At 48.4% G+C, this 19,565-nt stretch overlaps 1 protein-coding gene across 7 annotated transcripts in view; it reads left to right on the forward strand.

Annotated features, from left to right (window-relative positions):
- Window positions 1-19,565, forward strand: part of EXOC6B (exocyst complex component 6B) — a 306,224-nt gene that overhangs the window by 146,506 nt on the left and 140,153 nt on the right. For 4 of the 7 annotated variants that reach the window (XM_075092267.1, XM_075092268.1, XM_075092269.1 and 1 more), the window contains 2 exons: window positions 2,304-2,480; window positions 11,505-11,573. In XM_075092267.1, coding sequence (XP_074948368.1) covers window positions 2,304-2,480; window positions 11,505-11,573 — 246 coding nt within the window. The remainder of the gene's footprint in view (window positions 1-2,303; window positions 2,481-11,504; window positions 11,574-19,565) is intronic. The other 3 variants (XM_075092270.1, XM_075092273.1, XM_075092274.1) reach the window with 1 other exon arrangement.

Raw genomic sequence — 19,565 nt, forward strand, 5'->3', positions numbered from 1 at the left:
CGCTTCAGTTGAGTAACTTATGTCATAAATGGGCGTATCTGAGAGTGGAATCGAGCCTCGAATCTCTTTGTTGTGTGGGCTTCAGAAGGACCAAATGCTCACTCCCCTTTTTGAAGTCCTAATTCTCTTTATATGATGTTGCAATGTCTTTCTATAGAGTTGTGCCTCTGAAGTTCGAGATTTCTAATGCAAAAAAGACCACTTTTCCCCCCAGTTGCTTCAAGTATTGACGTTGCTAGCAAAATCTGTCTTCAGCAGTGTTCGCACTGACCTTTTCCTGTGGCTTTGTTGCAAAAATCCCTATTGTTGAGACTCATCCCTTAAGAGATCTTTTTAATAAGCTTGGTCGGTAGTCCCCTTGCTCAGCCGTTACTTCCCTCGTAAGAGCACTCGTAATTAATGCGATACTACTGCCTTGCAACCACTAGAGGTCAAGATTGCGCTGTGGGATAGCACAGGGCTGCGCGTCGTGTAAGGTTTAGCTCCAGTTCCTGGTGCGACCACGTCCGGCGTCAGCTATATATATTTAATTTTGTTATCAGTTGCCACGTTCATTAATTAGGATGAAGCCGATTGTACGTGCGTGGTGTGAAGGACTCTTTGCCTTACACAACGGTAGAGCCTGCTGGATTTTGCAAGGGTTGGGATATCCGTGCCGTGCTTGCGTTTTTAATATTCTTCAGATCTAGAAACTACGCAAGTGGTGGGTCTCTGATGGGGTCTTTTTTCCCGAGGAGGGATTCAAAAGGGAGTTGAGCTGAGAGAGGCTGTCAAAATAAAACTTGCTTGTAAATTATTTTTGTGTGATATTAATACTTTGAAGTGTTTAAAAGGAAGTAGTTTTGGAGGTTTGCACTCTAGATAGAGCTTTCCACTTTCTGTGGTTCAGGTAGCAAAAAGAATTTTTGGGTTTTTTTTAATAGGTTCCACTTCCTCTCCGAGGCTTGCATGCTTAAGGATCCTAAACAACTAAGAAATTCTCCATTGTTCTCCAAGCAGAGCTGGTTTCACTGACAACAGTATCTACAATACCATTTCTGGCATTCCTTCTAAAGCCAGGCTGTTGCGCCGGCGTGGGGCAGGGGGTGGCGGGTTTCACCACCTTGTTCGTTCCCTGCTGTAGGGGAGCAATAAAATACACGGGTGCAGGTTTGATTCGGGTTGTTACAGGTCATTGCTAGAAATAGAGCTTTTGCTAATAACTGAAATATATTAAAAACTCATTCTTTTTTAAGAAGAGACCTACCGTCTGAACTAACACTTGCAGAAAGAGAGCTGGATGATTTCCATACACCTTTCTTCTTACGTATAAAAAATTTATAGAAAAATATGGGAGGGATCTATAAATCTGTGTGTATATACCCACATAAACTTCAGGTTTTCTGGGTGTTTAGTTTCTAGTTACACCAGAGCATAACCCCACATGTGCAGAACCACTGCATCCATCGGCTTGGCCTTCCCCCCCCCGTGTTTTGGCCGTGTTTTGGCCATGATTTGGCACTTGTGGAGAGAACAGCGACTCCGTGCCGTTCCCCTTCCTTGCCCTTCCCCTTCAGCTTGAAGCTCTCGGTCAACTCTCTTGAATGACTGGGGCTAAACCATTTTTCCGGTCAAATGCTGAGCTCGGTAACAATGAGGAAGCCAAGGGAGTTTTTGCAGCAGAGCACACGCGTTGACCTCCGCTGCAAACAAACTCCAAAGCCCCGGCAGCGGGTATCGCCAGCGGTTCGAGGGAGCTCCGCCGAGTCCATGTGTTTTGCTCCCTGAATTGTGGCGTTTCTCCCAGCGAGCGAATTTTTGTTCAATACCTCTTACAGCTCATTCTGTACATCAGCAATGTACAATTAAGCTCTCCTGGGGTACCACAAAAATGCTTTCAGGAACCTCTGGGGTCCAGATGTGGAATGTTTTGTGCTGACATGGGTTGAAAAGAGGAACAAATCCAATGGTTAAGTACGTCCTTTAATTTAGCCTGTGACAGTCACCACATGGCCTATGGGCTAATATTTCTGCATCTGTGCTGTAAATAGATCAATATGGCAGTATGATGGGTTTGGCATTTTGATTTGTGAAGAGTCAGAATATTGTTTGTATTGTTGCATAATCCCTGGAATGGTTTTGAAATGAATCTCCTGTTTCTTTGGAATATCTGGGTTAGGGAAAACATAAAATTTCTACGTTCCATTAAGCGTTTTATTTTGTCTGATTTGTCGCTATTTTATGACCGATTGCATCTTTTGGCTGAAAAAAAAAAAAGAATCCGAGGATGCTATTGTAAAACGTGAAATCTGCTCTTTTTCTAGGCACAGCAGCAAAGAAACCTGGACAATATTGTATCACAGCATCCCAGGATAAGCGGGGGAAAGAAGTCCAAGAAAGAAGTCTGCGCAAGCTCAGATCTGGAGGTAAAAAACACTAGCCCCATGTCTGAGCAGGATTCGGGTATCCTGGATGTTGAAGATGAGGATGAGGATGAAGAGGTAACTGTATAACATCAAATCCAGGAGACGGGACAGGTTGGGGGCGATCAGTAGTGTCTCAGACAGTGCTTGCACCTCGCTCAGTCCTTCATGTTGCCATGTGGTGTGTCATGAAGGTGCAGAATATTCTGTGGAACGTGGTGGGGGGTCGGTATTGGGTTAATTTGCACAGTTGTCCCTGTTCTTGTTACCAGGCTCAGCAGAGGGGCCGAGGATTGTCTGAGAACTGAACAGCCCACACCTCCTGTCCTCTGTTTCTGTGCTGACTTGGGAAGGCAGTTTGGTACCTGTCCTTCCTTTACAGGATAGCTAAATTGCTGCGTGGCGCGAGATGCGTGGCCTTGCCTGTGGGACGTGTGTCTTGGTGGCAGAGACGTTCTTTGCGTCGAAAAGGGTTGCATCGGGACAGAATTCATTAAACGCAATTTTAATTCCTTGGTGTGCTCCCTTTCTGCTGCTGCTTCCTCGGACTGGCCCCGGTTGTTTCCGTTAACCGCAAAGCATAACTTCGCCGTCAGCCTTGGCTCGTCTTCCCTCCCTGCGCTAGAGGATAGCGCGTGCAGTGGGGCATCGTGGCTTTATGGCCCTTGATGCGAGACAGCCCTGTCCCTCTGCGTTTTAGGAAAGGCAGCGTGGAGATACGGGCTCGGCGTGTGGGTCACGAGGCGGTGAGCTTTCTGGTGCGTTCTTCACTTCTTGTGACGCAGTCTTGTGTCGGACCTCGTGGCAAGTTTTATCTGCCATGCGGGATGCTTTTTCTCTTATTGCTGTTACAGCAGAGGGACGGTGCGTTCAGCCGAAACCTGTAACTGAACCGGGTAGGATTTGTTGCCCTGAAGTCTACGACCGGCTGGAGAAGAGGGTTAAGAACAAGTTTCTGAAGCTTAAAATAGTCTGGGTTACTCAAGTGGGTCTGTGCTTGTGTCCTGCCCTTCTCCCCACAGTTCAGTTCTATCCTCTTCCTCCTCCTGAGGAAGAATCCTCTCCTCTCCTGCACTTCCAAAGCAGACCGAGGAGATCACCGCTTACCTCCCAGGGACCGAACTGTGGGGTCCGAACCAGAGCCCTCACTCGCACTGAAACCATCTGGGTGGGCTATTTACTCCTACATCAGACCGGAAATAGAGCAGAAGTTCAGCAAAAGAAAAATGAGTGGGAAGGGCATGGTTTTGTTGGAAACAAACACTGATTTGAATAGATCTATCTTGGTAGTTTCCTGGTAAAAATCTGGTCCTGCGATGGTTCTTGTTCCATCTCCGTCTAAAAATCTCGCACTTGCTTGTGGAGGGGGTTCTCGCAAAAGCAGGCGGCGGCGTGAAACGTGGCGGTACCTGTGGGGTCTGCAAAGTTTGAGTCAATTGGAATTAGAAATTAGAATTGAATCTCTGTTAGAATTGGAAGGTAGAAGGAAAAGGGTGAGGAAAGCAGTGAGGAGGGAAGAATTTCAAGGCAAGGATTTGTGTAGCGCGGCTGGGAGAAACCTCTGAGGCCGTGTGATGGATGGAATTAACTTGAGGCAGGTGAAATCCCAGCTCTGGCAGTGAGGGAATAAATGTGCCGTGGGGATGACAGGGTGGGCGTGGCCGTGGGCGTGGCTGGTGGGCGTGGCCGGGTAGCGGCCGCTGTCCGTGGTGATGAAACGGAGCGTGGTGGGGCAGCACCCGCAGGAGCCCCCGGCCCGCCTGATCCGGGGCTGCCCTGAGGGGGGACAGGGGAAGGAGGGGTGTTTGGTTGTGGATGAGCTTAGCACTTCCCCATGGCCCTGCCTCCTGGGGCTCTTCTTTTTGGAAAGAAAACAGCTTATTTATTAGTGCAAATGGATCTCTCATCTGGAAATAGAGCTGTGAAATTTTTGGGCCCCTCGGGACAAGAGGTGCCGGAGCGTGTCCAGAGAAGGGCAGCGGGGCTGGAGCAGGGTCTGGAGCACAAGTGTGCTGGGGGGCGGCTGAGGGGGCTGGGGGGGTTTAGCCTGGAGAAGAGGGGGCTGAGGGGAGCCCTTCTCGCTCTCTGCAGCTGCCTGAGAGGGGCTGGAGTGAGGGGGGGGTTGGTCTCTGCTCCCAAGTCACCAGGGACAGGACGAGAGGGAACGGCCTCAGGCTGCGTCAGGGGAGGTTTAGGTTGGAGATGAGGGAAAATGCCTTCCCTGCCAGAGGGGACAGGCCCTGGCACAGGCTGCCCAGAGAGGTGGGGGAGTCACCGTCCCTGGGGGTATTTAAAAGCCATGTAGACGTGGTGCTTGAGGATATGGTTTAGTGATGGACTTGGCAGTGTCGGGTGAACAGCTGGACTCAATGACCTTAAGGGTTTTTTCCAACGTAAATGATTCTATGATTCTATAATTCTAAATGTGAAGGTGTGTCATGTGTGGGTAGTGGGTTGACTCCAACCAGCAGCTAAGCCCCCACCCAGTTGCTTCCTCACCCCCTTCCCCCCAGGAGAATTAGGGAGACGGTGTGAAGGGCAAAAGCGAGAAAGCTTGTGGATTGAGGTAAAGACAGTTTAATAAGCAAAGGGGAAAAAAATCCCACCAAGAGGTGTGAAGGCAATCACTCACCACCTCCCACCAGCAGACCGATGCCCAGCCAGTGTCAAAGCAATGGCTCCTTCTGAAAAATTCTGCACCCCTGCCCCCCAGCAGCTTTATTGCTGAGCATGGCGTCATACGGTATGGAATATCCCTTGGGTCATTGGGGGCAGCCGTCCCAGCCGTGTCCCCTCCCAGCCTCTTGCCCAGGCCCAGCCTACTCGCTGGGGGAACAAAGTAAGAAACAGAGAAAGCCTTGATGTGTGTAATCACTGTTTCGCAATAGCTGAAACACTGGTGTGTTATCAACACTCTTTTGGTCACGCATCTAAACCACAGCACCATATGGGCTGCAGTGAAGCAAATGAACTCGATCCCAGATGAAACCAGTGCAGCGTGTAAAATGTTAATGGGAGGTTCTCTGGTAAGGGTTCTTTATTACAGGCCAACTGCAAAATTGTATTTCGTGATTGACGGGTTCATTCCTAGCTTTTCATCTTCTGGTGTGACTCTTTCTCCCTAAGATGATTTGGTCTATGCAGAAATACTATTAATGCAGAATTTGAGTCTCCAAAGTTAATCCTAGTTGCTTAAAAATGTTAATGTTAAGTATTCTGAGTGCAAGGGAACTGCGTCTCGGTTCCTGCACAGCCCCCATGGTCTGAGGCAGCGAAGAAGGCTCTCCAGGCTGAGAGAGGCAGTACTGCAAGAAGCGGGCACATGCCATTTGCTGCGCTCTGCTTCCCACCAAGATTGCTGAGGCTTTTACTTCTCAAGAAAATATGGAATACGGCTAACAAGAAAGCCTGGAGAAAGCAAAGCCGGCCCCTTGTAGAATAAAGTCACTAGGCAAGTAAAGAAATGGCCCTGAAGCATCCAAAGACTGCACTGGTAGCTCTTGCTCTTGACCTCTCACGGCCAATAAATCCAACCAGTAACCCCGGGTTTCTGATTGGAATACAGCCAGCGATGACTGGTTGAATATGGAAAGGGAAGAACGAAGGGCACCTTGCACCTACTCCTGCTCAGAATTGGAAACAGCGTGGCCCTAGGTGTTTCTGATGAAGTTTAGGCAGGAGAGCTCCTGATCCTGGTGCATAGGCTTGAAAAAGTGGGGTAAATATATATTTTCTTTTTTTTACTCTAGGAAATATCTGAGGCCCTACAGGCTGTGTTATGGAGTTCTCCACCTAGGCTGGATGAACTGTTCTAGAGAGTGCATGTTTCCTCACCCCTGTGGAGCAATCCCTTTTTCCCTGCAGCAAAGCTTACAGGAAAAGCTTTGAAAGGGAAGAAAGAGCCAAAGAGTTTTGCTTCTACTGCTGCATGTGTTCTAGTGTAGATCCTTCACTCCCTTGAAGCAGAAGAGGGCTCTGCCAGCTGCATTCAAGAAGATGAATGAGAGATGTGGTTCTTCACCCCCTTAGTGTTTCCAGTTTGGAGCCATTACGGTCCAGACTCGTCCCACTTAAATGCGGATGCCTCGCTGAGGTGGAAGCTCCCACTATCATCAGAGAGAGGGAACGGGCCCAGCTGTGAAGGGAGCTGGGAGAAGGCTTCAGTTCGTTTTTATGAATCTCAAGTTGCAGAAGGAGAATTGGCTTTCACAGGGAGTAGCTCCACAGTCTGTTCAGTTTGTGCCAGCTGTTCCCTTTGTAGTAAAAAGCATCCAAAAAACTACAAAGCTCATGCAGATTCTTCTCATTTTCAGAGACTTTTCTTTTGCGATCTTGTTGAATGCGGCTGGACAAACTCGCTTGTGTTGTGCCTCGTTTCTTCTTTTCCCCAGAAAAGGCTGGTCAGGTGTCTGTGAAGTGGTTGGGTCAAATTGGACTCCCTGGTGTTGCTTTGTGGGAGAGGGGAAATTTTAAGGAAGGATATCTCGCTTCAGAGTAACGGCCACTCAGCTGTCTTTGAAGAATGAATCAAGAAATTCCAGGCAGTTTTCTCTTTGGAGAAGGAGTTTGGCACCTGGGGCATCAGCAGGTGCGAGGTGTAGCCAAAATTCGTCATGCTTCTGGTGTTCTTTCAGGCTGATCTGTCAGTAGGAATAAGTTGTAATTCTCCAAGTGAGTGTAATGGATTTCTTACAAAGTTTTGGGAGCCAGAGCAAGGACCCCAGAGAGCTTTCTTGACTTCCCCTGATAAGTGGCTTTGTTAGGTGCCATCAGCTTCCACCTGTTGTTTGCTTCCACTATTAATTATGCAAAATACATCTTGGCCCCAGAGAGAAACCTCTCTATTTCCAGACAAAGCTGTCTGCCTGTTGTCTATAACGTGAGCCAGAGTGAGGTCAGTTAGTCTGCAGGACCATCTGACTGCTTCCAGCATCGCAGTTTCCTGAGCACCTTCTGGACTCTGCAAATGCGGTCGTTTTTTTTTCCCCTAAGGTTAAGCCATGGGACACACCGGGGTAGTCAAAGGACACCAAGACCACACAAGATGTAGCAAATCTATACCACGGTTTGTTCTGTAGCTCCATTCAGCACGGGGTAAAGTGCTTCCAAAGAGATGAGATGTGAGCTGTTGAATCACAGAATGGTTTGGGTTGGGAGGGACCTTTCGAGGCCATCCAGTCCAACCCCCTGCACTGAGCAGGGACATCTTCACCCAGACCAGGTTGCTCAGAGCCCCGTCCAGCCTGGCCTTGGGTGTTTCCAGGGACGGGGCATCAACCACCTCTCGAGGCAGCCTGGGCCAGGGTTTCACCACCCTCATGGTAAAACATTTTTATCTTCTATCCAGTCTAAATCTCCCCTCCTTTAGTTTCAAACCATCACCCCTTGTCCTGTCACCACAGGCCTTGCTACAGAGGCTGCCCCCATCCTTCCTAGAGTCCCCCTTTAAGCACTGGGAGGCCCCAATAAGGTCTCCCCGCAGCCTTCTCTTCCCCGGGCTGAACCACCCCAACTCTCCCAGCCCGGCCTCGCAGCAGAGGGGCTCCAGCCCTCGGAGAATTTCTGTGCCCCCTCTGGCCCCGCTCCAACAGCCCCATGTCCTTCCCGTGCTGAGGGCTGCAGAGCCAGATGTGGTGCAGAACCAACGCTACTCAGATGAGTCGAGTCCTACTCGCTAAGGTGAACGGGTGCTTTCCGCAGCGTGTGCGTGACGTGACGAGACCCAGCCTGCCCAACGTCCCCCATCGGCCTTGAGCCTTGCGGGTGCGGTGTTGCCTGTGCTCACGTTCCTCTGCACTGGCTCATCCCTGTACGTCAGTCAACGAGCCCGTGAGATCATTCATCAAACACCTCCCTTGAATCCCAGGTGTTTAAGTCTGGAGGGTTTTTTCCCCTCACTGGAAGAGGGGCGAGTGTATCCGTGCTTGTGACATGTCTTTACGTCAAAGATTAACCCAGATGAGAGATTCACGCCATTTCATCACCAATTTGTCTGAAGCAAGATCAGAGCATCCCTTTACTCTGGGCCAGCCTTGGGTTGGTGGCAGCTGCAGCCGAATGTTTCCAGTGAAAACTTGGCTTCCACGGGTTAAATTTGCCACAGGCAGTGTTTAACCCAACTGAAAATGTTCTTGCAAAAGGAGACGGTTTGGCTGTTTACAGAGACTGACAGGTCTGCCTCTGCCCTCAGCACCAGGAACGTGCTGGATGCAGGGTTTGGGAAGGAGGTTCACGAAGCTGATGTTTTGTGGACTGGGAAATTTTTGGACAAGATGAATAAATTCTTTGTTCTGCAAATCAAAAGAAAAAAAAAAAGATCAGGCTGAAGGGGAGATGTCAGGGGAGTAATCAGTCCTGTTGTTGAGGCGGCTCTAGCTCTCATTTCATCGTCAAGTTTCAAAAATCAAAGATTTATTTATTTTTTGAACACTGGTAGTGTGGCTTTGGCTAAGAAAATCAAGTCGCTGCTGAAGGGGATGGGCTGAGCCTGAATTTTTACATATGGCTAAATATCTAAATGAGATGAATATCTGCATTTGTACATATTAGATATATTTAAATTGTGCAACGTGTCAAACTAGCCGCAGAGATAACTTCGTATATTGTGTATATCCAGGGCCTATATTGGTTTAGTCTGGAAAGATTTCAGATGATAGGATTATTGTTTCTCTGTTGTAGGGCTCTGGCTACATGTGGAAGAGGTGGTCTCTTTTCCTTAAAATATATTATAGGCTTATACCCTGCATAAAATCCCGGCGGGGTTTTGGGCGCGGAGCCTTCTGTTTGCAGAGGGCTCTCTCGGGGTGCGGGATTTGCGCTCCCACGTCGGATAGTGCTCTGCCTGGCTTAGCGATTTTAAGGCTGTTAACGTCTCCGAGATGGTAAATCTGCGGAATAGTCCAGCGGGGTTTTTTGCGAGAGAGAGAGAGAGTGTGTGTGTGTGTGTGTGTGTGTGGGCTTAAAAGTTTTTACAGAAGATCAGAGACTGTGCAAATGTTGCAGTTTGCTTTGAAAGAATTTCTCTGGGGGAGTAAACTCCGTTTTTGGCAATATTCTGATTTCACAAATCTTTATCAGAAATATTTCTCCGTGGACCATGTTCAACTAGTGCCCCAAACCCAAGAGGAGCAAAACCGTTTGATCCTGAATTCAAATTCAGAGGAAAACATCGCCTGCTTTGATGATGTTGTGAAGGGATGACAGATTTCTCCTCCCTTAGAAGAACACAGGGTGGACTCGGGTCCGTCCAGTCCAGCTTCCCCACGCTGATGGTGGTCGCCGGGGGACGGCTGGGTCGAGCGCGTACCGATACTTCCCTGGCTGCTTTACTGATCTCCAGCAGTTTTGCAATCGGGGATTTCTGAGCCCAGAAGTGTTTTACTGTTTTACCAACCGGAGACCAATTATGCTTAATGCTGGAGGAACACAGCAAGGCAAAATCTGTATCCGCAAACTAGCTGAAAACTGGATTTGGGAGCTATTTAGGGAGCATTAGAAGGCCCGGGAGACTGTAAATGGAAAATAAATGACCGGGAAGACATGATAGAATTGGCATTAACGCACTAAAACTGCTGCCTAGTGCCTGCACTTCTCAAATATGGCCTTATAAAAGGTAAAGAGATGTTAGCGAGACCGGCGAGCTGTGCTTCACAGCTGCTTGCCCTCGGTTCAGCTGCAGCCCTTCTGCCGGGGCGTGTTGAACAGCTGGGTTCAAGGTGGAGAGGCTCACCCAGGCGGCGGCAGCCCCATCCCTCGCTCGGAAGCCCTCCCCTTCCCGGTGGGCCAGCCTTGCCCGTCGGGCTGGCTGCGCAGGCTCGGGCCCTGCCCCGCTAACGCGGTTTGCTGCCGTGTTCCCAGCGAGCTGGCCGCTTCCCCTCCCGCCCCGCCAGGCTGGCACTGGCACGGCTTTGGGGGTGCCGGAGCGATGCTGGCGGTGCGGGGTGGGATGCTCCCCCGCCGCCTGTCGCTGCGCTCTCGCCGTGGCTTCTTTCGTTGTTTCGGCTCTGACCAAGAACCTGTGTAGCGCCGAGGGCTGAGATGCTTTGCACGGAGTGGATTCTGTAACAGCTCCAGTTCCGCTTTATACAGAGGCTATTTAACAAAATCCCCTGAGTTTCGGCTTTGCAGCCTCTAACTTCTGCACTCCCCTGCTTGAACCCATTGCCTTAGATGAGAAGACTGCGTGCCCCAGGCGCTTCGGGCAGCGTTGGTTGAGGCTTGCGTACCCTCATCCAACTGGCAACTTCTGTCGTCTTCATCCGACCTCCTCTTTAGCCGAAATGCCTCTTAAGCATAATTAAAAATATATATAAAATAAACACGTTTCCCAGGCCCGTCCATTGGTCCCTTTCATCTTTCTCCCCTTTCCTCCACCACATGTCAACAGAACGCTCCCCTCCTCTCTGGATTTTGGGGGAGAAGGAGGGTTGCCTTAGCTTTATGCCTTGGCCAACAAGCTTAATGCTGCGTTGGCTTGAACGTCTCCAAAGGACACGAGCTTCTTGTATGCAAATTTTTTCTCTGATCTTTCCTCTCGTCCTCCCTCCCTCCATCCCACCCTTCAGAAATGATCTTCCTCATCCCTGTGCAAGACTCGCTGTGTTGTTGAAAGGTGGTGGAGTCAGTGTGGTGCGCATTTCTTAAGAAAAAAAAAAAAATTAATAAAAAAAATAGCTTTTAAAGAAATCAAACTAGAAATCTAAAGAATAAGATTTTTTTTCTCTCCCCCCTGTTGCATAAGTACCAGAACAGCTTGTGCCAGGATGCTTGGACTTGTATTTAAGCCTACGTTCAAAATTAAATCTCTGCTGAGCTGGCTAACAGAGGGCCAAATGCTGCAACATGATTCCCTGGGGGAGCGTAAACGGAGTGAGAGCAATGTTACATGAAATTTTCCTACTTCAAGAAACTTTAAAAATGTAAATACAGTCAGCTATAGGTGGATACCAGGAATGACTCTAGTTGTTACCTACCTGCAATCTTGGTGTCGCTCCCTCGGGCTTGCATGCACTGGGGCTGCCCTTACCTGTGTGTGATACAGCAGAGTTGCACTCACCTCGATGTGCTCCGCGTGTTTCACCCTGACCTCCCGCTCTCTTTTAGGTGCCTGGGGCTCAGGACCTGGTGGACTTCTCCCCGGTGTACCGATGCCTGCACATATACTCCGTCTTGGTAAGTGACTCTCTGCTGCCCGGGAGGCCGGTGCTGACTCTGGCCTGGGGTTTAATGAAGACGGTGGGGTGCAGCTCCTTCCACCGGTGCTGCTGGAAGGAGGTGATTGCAAAACATCTATTAACGTTCACCTAGCTGGGAAGCGCGTTACCTGAAGCGGAAAGCAGGCCAGCGCTGGGTGGGTTTGGGTAAAAACCACACAGTTACTTCGTGCAGGCCACAGAAATATAAAGGGATATTTTCTCCAACTATCGCAGACCCTGGGTTTATAATATATGTATTTCTTGGTTATATAGTTTTCCTCTGAGAATTCTTCTTTGACCACAATAGCTTCGTTATTCAGTGCAAATGGAGGAGTTGCGGGGGGAGAAATTGGTTTTAAATATACAGTTTGCTGCGCGTAGGAGACCCGCCGCCGCTCTCCAAACGTTGTTTGACAGGAGCAGACTTGCTGCCGTCCCACCAAATGCACCAGGTGACTGCATTGCTCCCAGTTTCCCGACGGTTAGGCTTTGCGTACACTGAAAAAATACGGCCAAACTGGAACCGTTCTGTGGTTGTGTTTGGTTATTGGCTAAAAAGCGTTACTCTGAACCGTGTCGCCCTCTCGAGAGTTTTTGGAGAGGAGCTCCCGCCCCTGCGGCTGTAGGCTGCTAGGTGAGCTACGTTTTCTCCGAGGCCTTATGAGTATGTAAGGTATTGATTTTTTTTTTTTTAAAACTTATTTATTCATAACAAGGGCAGATGAGATGCCCTTTGTATCTTACCCTTCACCTTTTAATCCCTAAGATGCCTCCAGCAGCGTACGAGGCTGGCATCCGCGGACCCAAGGGACCTGCGTTGCCTGCGTCCGTTCTTTAGCGTCCTTTGGAGAGAGGGAGCTTTCGCTGGGCTCTTCTCCTGCGGTTGAGCAATCCGGAGCCCAGGCAGCAGATGAAAGGAGCACACTGTTCGCAGCTTTCCTCCCTTTCCGCGGCGGAGCCAGGCTTGAGAGAGAATTGTTTTTAAGGCACTTCTAAAGCCAGTGTCTCCAGCAATACATAGAAATGAATTTGCGAAAGGAAAAGAATTGTCATAAAAAACATTTATATAAAATCTTTTTGTGCCCTCATCTGTTAATAATTATGTAATTTGGCCACGCTGCCATGATATTTTATTGGAATGAAAAAGTTAACCTACCCAAAATTTGCTACTCTGTTTATCTTGGACAAAACCCTCCTCCTCAGAGCCGGCGCTGGGAGCCCGGCTCGGGGAACGTGCTAATTGAAGATTACAACTGGTCTGAAACACTTTGTGGATTTCCAAGTGTCACTTTATTCGGAGAAACTTCAGTGAAGAATACGCGTAATGAAAACAGGATTAGGAATCCTATTTGTGTAGCTTAGGTGCATTTGTTTAATGCAAGGGTATTTATTTAATTGGGTATTTATGTATAACGCTGTTATGAGAAGGATGAAGAGCTTTTGGCGGTGGATATAATGGTTTTGCACGTTTGAAAAGGTCTCGTTTCTACGTTGGGGCTTTGTTGTTGTCTTGTCGCTTTACTTTTTCACCTGACACAGCGATTGGCCCTCCGAAGCGTATTAGGGAAACGCTGCTGCTGGGAGCTGGGTTTCACGGGCAGCGCTCGATGGTGGATCTGGATGGGGTTGGCTTCTGCTGGAGGTGGGAATAGCGCCGCGGCCTTGGGGATGGCGAGGTTAAACCTGGTGCAGGGGTTTCGCGCCAGTGGGTTAGCGTCCTCTGTCCCCACCCTGACCTGAGATCATTCAACCCTTCTCCTCCTACTCCTCCTCTATTCCAGCCAAGAGCCCTAGTAATGAGACCAAAGATACAGCAGAGCTCTAAAGAAGGTGCGGTGGTGAGACAGGAGCGAGAGAAAAAGGTAACCAACTGTAGTAAAGGCTCCCGAAAAGAGAATTGCCCTTTTCCTGACCTGTGATTGAATCCTGCCTTGGCTTTCTAGGCCCAACTTGGCTCGAACAATGTCAGAGATCCAGCAAGCATCGAGGGAAACGGCCACATCAGTGTCAGACGGAAGGATCATAATGTAATAGTTACCAAAAAATCCTAATATTTGTCATTTACAATAGCGTTATCTAAACGCTTGGCCTGCAGTTAAAAAGGCCCACGTTGAATAAACATTGAGATATTTATTATTTTTAGTGAAATCGACCTTCCAGTCACCTCGGTTTTATGGCTGTGCTGCTTATAAATTCCCAAAGGATTATTTGAAAAATCCTACTCATATCTGCCAGCCTTATCAGCAGGGCAGAAGTTCACATATTGTAACGGGAGGTCAGCCTTCGGTCATGGTCTTACAGAGGGGGCCAGGCACCTGTAAATCCTTCCTTCAGCAACCAAGGCGAAGTACAATATCAAACAGGCGAGGAGACTTTTCCAGGAAATGCTGAACTTTCTCAGGAAGGGCAGAGGAGGGGGAAAGAAAGTGAAGGAAGGTCAGGCGGGGGTTAATTGAGAGTTGGACCTTGGCGTGGTGGCGGCTCCGGGGAGGACAGGCTCTGCTGGGATGCTTTATGGGACTATTCATCGGCGATTCCTTTTCTTGTGAGAAACGGCCAGCTGACGATGTCTTGAGGAAGAAATGGGCGTAGGGGAGGCTTTGAATATCTGCAGATATCGAGCAAAACATCACAAGAGTGTATTTGTGTATTATACGTGGAGTCATACACACGGGTAACCCTTTGCTCGAATAACCCTTTGATTTCACGATTTGGATTTATGTTCCCAAACAGTGCCTGGAACAACAAGTCCTTACCCTGCCTGTGGTTTCTGCGTGCAGCAGATACACTCTGAATTGCATGAAAAAAGGCTTTTCAGATGACAGGTTTGGTTTCACGTTGGTACGAATCGGTAACCACAGAACAACCTTGGAGTCTCGGTGGGAATCCTGGTAGTCTTAGGCAAATGCATGCTGTCCTTTTCCTAGGAAAATTAAAGAAAAAAAATGAGCTGGAACCATGGTTATGGTGGTTCTTCAGATGCCAGGAGCGTCTTATCAAAGGGATACGGGGGGAGCCGGCAGCAGAGCCAGGACACGGGAGTCCTGGGGCCTGTCCTGGTCAGCTGGCCAAAGTCCGTGTCTAGCTTTAGCTGATCCCAAACACTAAACCCCACTTAGTTTCTGTTCAGCGGCGATGTGCTATTTAAGGACATTTGTCTGCAGCGTGGTTAGACTGCTCGGCTGTTGGTATCAGGTACATCTTTTCCTTGAGTTAATAGAGAAGTTTGTTGAAAATGGTAATATTATTATATAAAGAAGAAACAAGGATATTCCAGTGAAGTGATTTTGCCATTGACGTTTTTATCTTTTATGTTGTCTTTGACCAAAGTCTATGTAATGCTCGAGTTGCTTTGATCGATATCCAAAATAAATTAGGAAAGGTGAGGTTTGGGCCAGATGGTTTATCTGCTGGAGCATCTGAACAGCTGTTGGGTGCCTTGTATTTCAAGGCCAAGACATGGAATTGCTTTGCTTTACATAACATAAAATGAAAAGCAGTTTTTGTTTTATGTTTCCCGTAAGCTGTAACAAGGCAGAAAGCAAAGAGTCAACGAAGAGCAGAAAGGAATTAAAAAAAAAACCCCGAAGCCATAAAAAGCCAAGAGCGGTTTGCACAGAGGGTGCTCCCAAGAAGTTGTCTCAAAGACAGCTGACGGTGATTTAAGTCGCTGAAGCTCCTGCTTCAGCCAGCGCTGTTGCCTGTTAGTACTCATTTAGGGTTTGCCTTCGCTAGGTGGGTTTTTGTAGCTTTATGCTAATTGGTTACCAATTACTTTGAGGTTCTTCACATGTTCATGAAGACACTGGTATTGACACTCCCAGCTCTTTGATCCGAGCTACAAAGGGGTCATTTTAGGGTAAAGAACAAGTGTCCAAAAAAAAAAAAAGAAAAAAGAAAAAGAGAGCAGATTCTGATGTAAATACAGGCTTAAAACTGTAGCTGCCTCCTAGTTGATAAAGTATTTCTGGAGAATCCCAGAGCTGGATAATTTAGATAAATAGCAGTTAACAGGTATTTACTATAAATTTGTTGTATCTTAACACTGACGTTTTTATCTGCTGTGTTGCTTCTACCCCGAGCCCCTCTAACCCTAAAGCTGCTTTGATGCACAAAATACATGAGGAAAGGGGAAAAAAAGTAAAACAAATAATACCCCTCCCTTTCCTAAAAATCATCAGTGTAGAAATGTCTTTAAATTCCTATCTTAAAACGCATTCATTGTGCACAGAATGTATCCACTCGGTACCTTGTCGCTTGCCTGTTTTAGTGAAGGATATAATGTTTTATATCTCTCAGCTGTGCGAAGCCAGCACGGCCTTGGGAGGAGAAACTAGGGGTTATTTTTGCTTATCGCTAAAATTGCTACGTTTGGATTGCAGAAGCTGCGCGGGGCTTTTCGGCTCAGGGACTCAAGGCGAACTGTTCGGCCGAGGATGGGAAACACCACCTTGTATCTCCGAGCCGAGCAGGTTTCGCCTGAGGTGGGAGATGCCGCAAATCCGGCGGCGGGTCGTTGGTCTCCTCCCAGCCTTCCCCTTAAATCTTTTCTTTTTATTCTTGTTATTCATCTTAGAAGTGTGCTAGTGACGGTGCTGCCTGCGTTGATCCTCCTTCTTCTGCCTTGTGGGCTGATAAATCGGCAGGCTGGTTGCTCATCCTCTTGCCGGTGGTGGCCGCGACGCAGCCGGTCGTTGCTGACCGCTCCCCACCTCTCCGGGGGGGCTCCAGCATCCCCACCAAAATGTTTGTTCTTTGGTAACAGGGCAAAACAATTAAAGTTCTTCTTTCAAGGGATGAGAAAGCCTCTTGTAGGAACCACAATTCAAATAATAAGAGCTACCCAACCCTCTCTTTCATATGAAAACGTCTCTTTTTTTTCCCCTTTGTAATGCTAGTTGTTTCTTTTATTTGATACTGAAACACAAACTGCACCGTGGAGAGTCTGTGGTTTATTCTATTTTTGTGATCAGGTTGTAAAGTTTTCCCTCGGTGTCCTTGGGAACTTTAAAACTTTTTTTTTTTTCTGGGGGTGGGGGGGAAGCAGTGGAAAAAATTTCCTTCTCGAAGTCTCTGGTAACTCCTTGTTCATCTCAGACACTTTGCAGATTGTCCCATCGTTGTGTCCTGGCATATCTCACTGTCTGCTGACTTGGCTGACCCACTGGTGCCTGGTGGAGTTAGATAGCTATAAACACAGCACTGAGATCATAGGGAAAGGCTGAGGGTGAGACACTTTGTGCACTGGATTGATAAGGACACAGGAAAAGCCATTAGAGTGAACTGGTGTCAGTGACCTGTGATAACCATTCTGTACTACGTGCTAATGGACCCTGGGTAGTGTGTCTGTCTGTAGTGGCAATAGATTTAACTTTTGTAATTGTCATATTGCTCTTTTAACCCTGTGACCTTATTACCCATGAGAAAACCACTTGGCTTCGATCAAAGAAGCAGCAAAGAAATCAGCGTTCATTCTAAGCTGGCTAGATATGATCACAGGCAGCCTTGATTCTTAAAATATTCAGCTTGGAAAACAGACATGTTAGGGGGAGGGAAAAAAAAATAAGGAGGTTTACTACAATAGCCCGGATGCAGACTTCTTGTCACCTGAGGGTAGGAGCAGCAAGCCGTGCTTTCCCAGGGCTTTGCAAAACTCCGCAGTCACTCATAGAAAATATACTGATATTTTACATGGAATGCTGATTTAATCCTGATTCACTCGATCCCATTCCACTCGTAGTGGCTAGAATAAGAGACTGGCTCTGTTAGTCCTGACCGTGGAAAATATATTGCATCTGTTCAGTATTTCATCGAATCGTTCGGGATGGATGGGAGCTCAGGAGGTCTCTGGTCCAACCTCCTGCCCAAAGCAGGGGCAGCTCTGACATCACACCAGGTTATTCAGGCCTTTCTCTGGTCTGGTCTTGAAAACCTCCAAGGACCAAGACTGCAAAACCTCTCAGGGCAACTTATTCTGCTCCGTGACCTCCTTGTAGGTATTGAAGGTGGATGTTAGGTCCCCCCGAAGCAGTCACTCCTCCAGACTGAGCAGGCTCCATTAACCTTCCCCTGCAGGGCAAGTGCTCCAGCCCCAACCATCTTGGTGGCCTCCAGTGAACTCGCTCCAGTTTATCGGTGTCTTTCTTGTATTTGGGAGGCCCAAAACTGGATGCAGGTATAGATATAGTCTTAGCGAGTGCTGCGTAGAGGGGGATAATCGCTTCCCTCAATCTACTGGCTTTGCTCCTGTTAATACAGCCCAGGAGGCTGTTGGCTGCCTCTGCTGCCAGGGCAGACGGCTGGCCCGCGTTCAGCTTGCTGTCTGCCAAGGCTCTTGGTCCTTATCCACAGAGCTGCTCCCCAGGCAGTCAGTCCCCAGTCTGTGTTGTTGCAAGAAGTTCTTCCTTCCCAGGTGCAGGACTTGGCATTTCGCCTTACTTACTTTCATCAGGTTCCTGTCAGGCCACTCCTCCGGCATGTCGAGACCCTCTGGATGGTGGTGGCCCTGCTCTCATGCATATTGACTTCCCCCCCAGTTTGGTGTCATCTGCAAAGTGCGTGAGTCTGTGCCTCCTCCATGTCACTGATAAAGATCTTGAGCAGGACAGGTCCCAGGACAGACCCCATTGTGGTGCCCTACTTGTTACCAGCTCCCATGTTGGGTACAACTCGTTAATCACGACCCTCTGAATGTGACCACCCGAACAATTATTTGTTTACCCATCCAGCTGATCACACATCCAGACTGTGACATCCAAACTCGGATACAGGGCTATTGTGCAAGAGCATGTCAAAAGCTTTGCTGAAGTCAATGACACCCACTGCTTTCCCCTCATCCATAAATCCTGTCATGCTATCGTGGGAGGCAATCAGATCGTCGGCATGTTAAGCTCGTGGTGGTTGTCCCCAGTCCCCCTCTGTTCTGTATTCCTGGAAGCGTGTCCCAGGAAGACTCAGCTCATGACTTCCCCAGGGACTGAAGCGAGGTTGCGTGTGCTGTAGCTCCTCAGATCATCTTTTCAGCCTTTATAGATTCATAGAATTGTTAAGCTTGGAAAAGACCTCTGGGATCATCAAGTCCAACCCCCAACCCAGCACCCCCCGGCCTCCTAAACCATGTCCCCAAGTGCCACGTCTGCACGGTGTTTGAACCCCCCCAGGGACGGTGACTCCCCCACCTCTCTGGGCAGCCTGTGCCAGGGCCTGACCCCTCTGGCAGGGAAGGCATTTTCCCTCATCTCCAACATTTACCTTTTTCCACCTGTTGGAAGCATGTCTTTTTGGATGGTATTTTAGCTACTATGGGGCCTTTGGCTCTAGGGAGCTCTAAGATCAGGACTGATTTTGGCAGGTGGTGTTCACCTTGGGTGGTGCAGGATACAGGCCGGCTGAAGGACCCTGAAGACCAACACCACTGTTTGCATTGTGTAAGTGTGGGAAGGCTCTTCCTAAGATTTGCTCCGTTTCCGGGCGCTGGGGCTCAGAAGGGTCCCGTCAGTGCTTGGAAAATGCCTCAGCTACCCCGGAGGACTTTATGGTGGTGTCCAGAAGTGGTGATATCTCAAAAATAACAAGTGATAGAGACGGAAGTGCGCTGATTTGCAAAGAATTTCCCAGAAGAGCATTGAGTTTTCTAAGGTAAAACTCAGCTTAACAGAAAGGGAAGTCTCTAACAAGCATTCCCACTCTTTTCTCATCCTCTGGTTATAGACTCGTAATGGTTTAGGCTGGAAGAGACTCAGGGAGGACTTTGGTGCAGCCTTCCACTCAGGGCTAAACCTGAAGTCATATCAGCGTTCTCTGAGGCATATCCCGTTGAGTATTGAGGCTCTCCAAGGGTGCAGACTGCCCAGCCTCTCTGGGTCCCTGCTCCAGTGTTTGACCACCCTTACTGCATTTTTTTTCCTGTTAAATTAAGCTGAAGTTATCTTTTTACATTTTGTCTCTTGCCTCTCCTTTTGCTATGTAT

The sequence above is a fragment of the Phalacrocorax aristotelis genome, chromosome 4 (assembly GCF_949628215.1).
Source record: "Phalacrocorax aristotelis chromosome 4, bGulAri2.1, whole genome shotgun sequence".
NCBI classification, from domain to species: domain Eukaryota; kingdom Metazoa; phylum Chordata; class Aves; order Suliformes; family Phalacrocoracidae; genus Phalacrocorax; species Phalacrocorax aristotelis.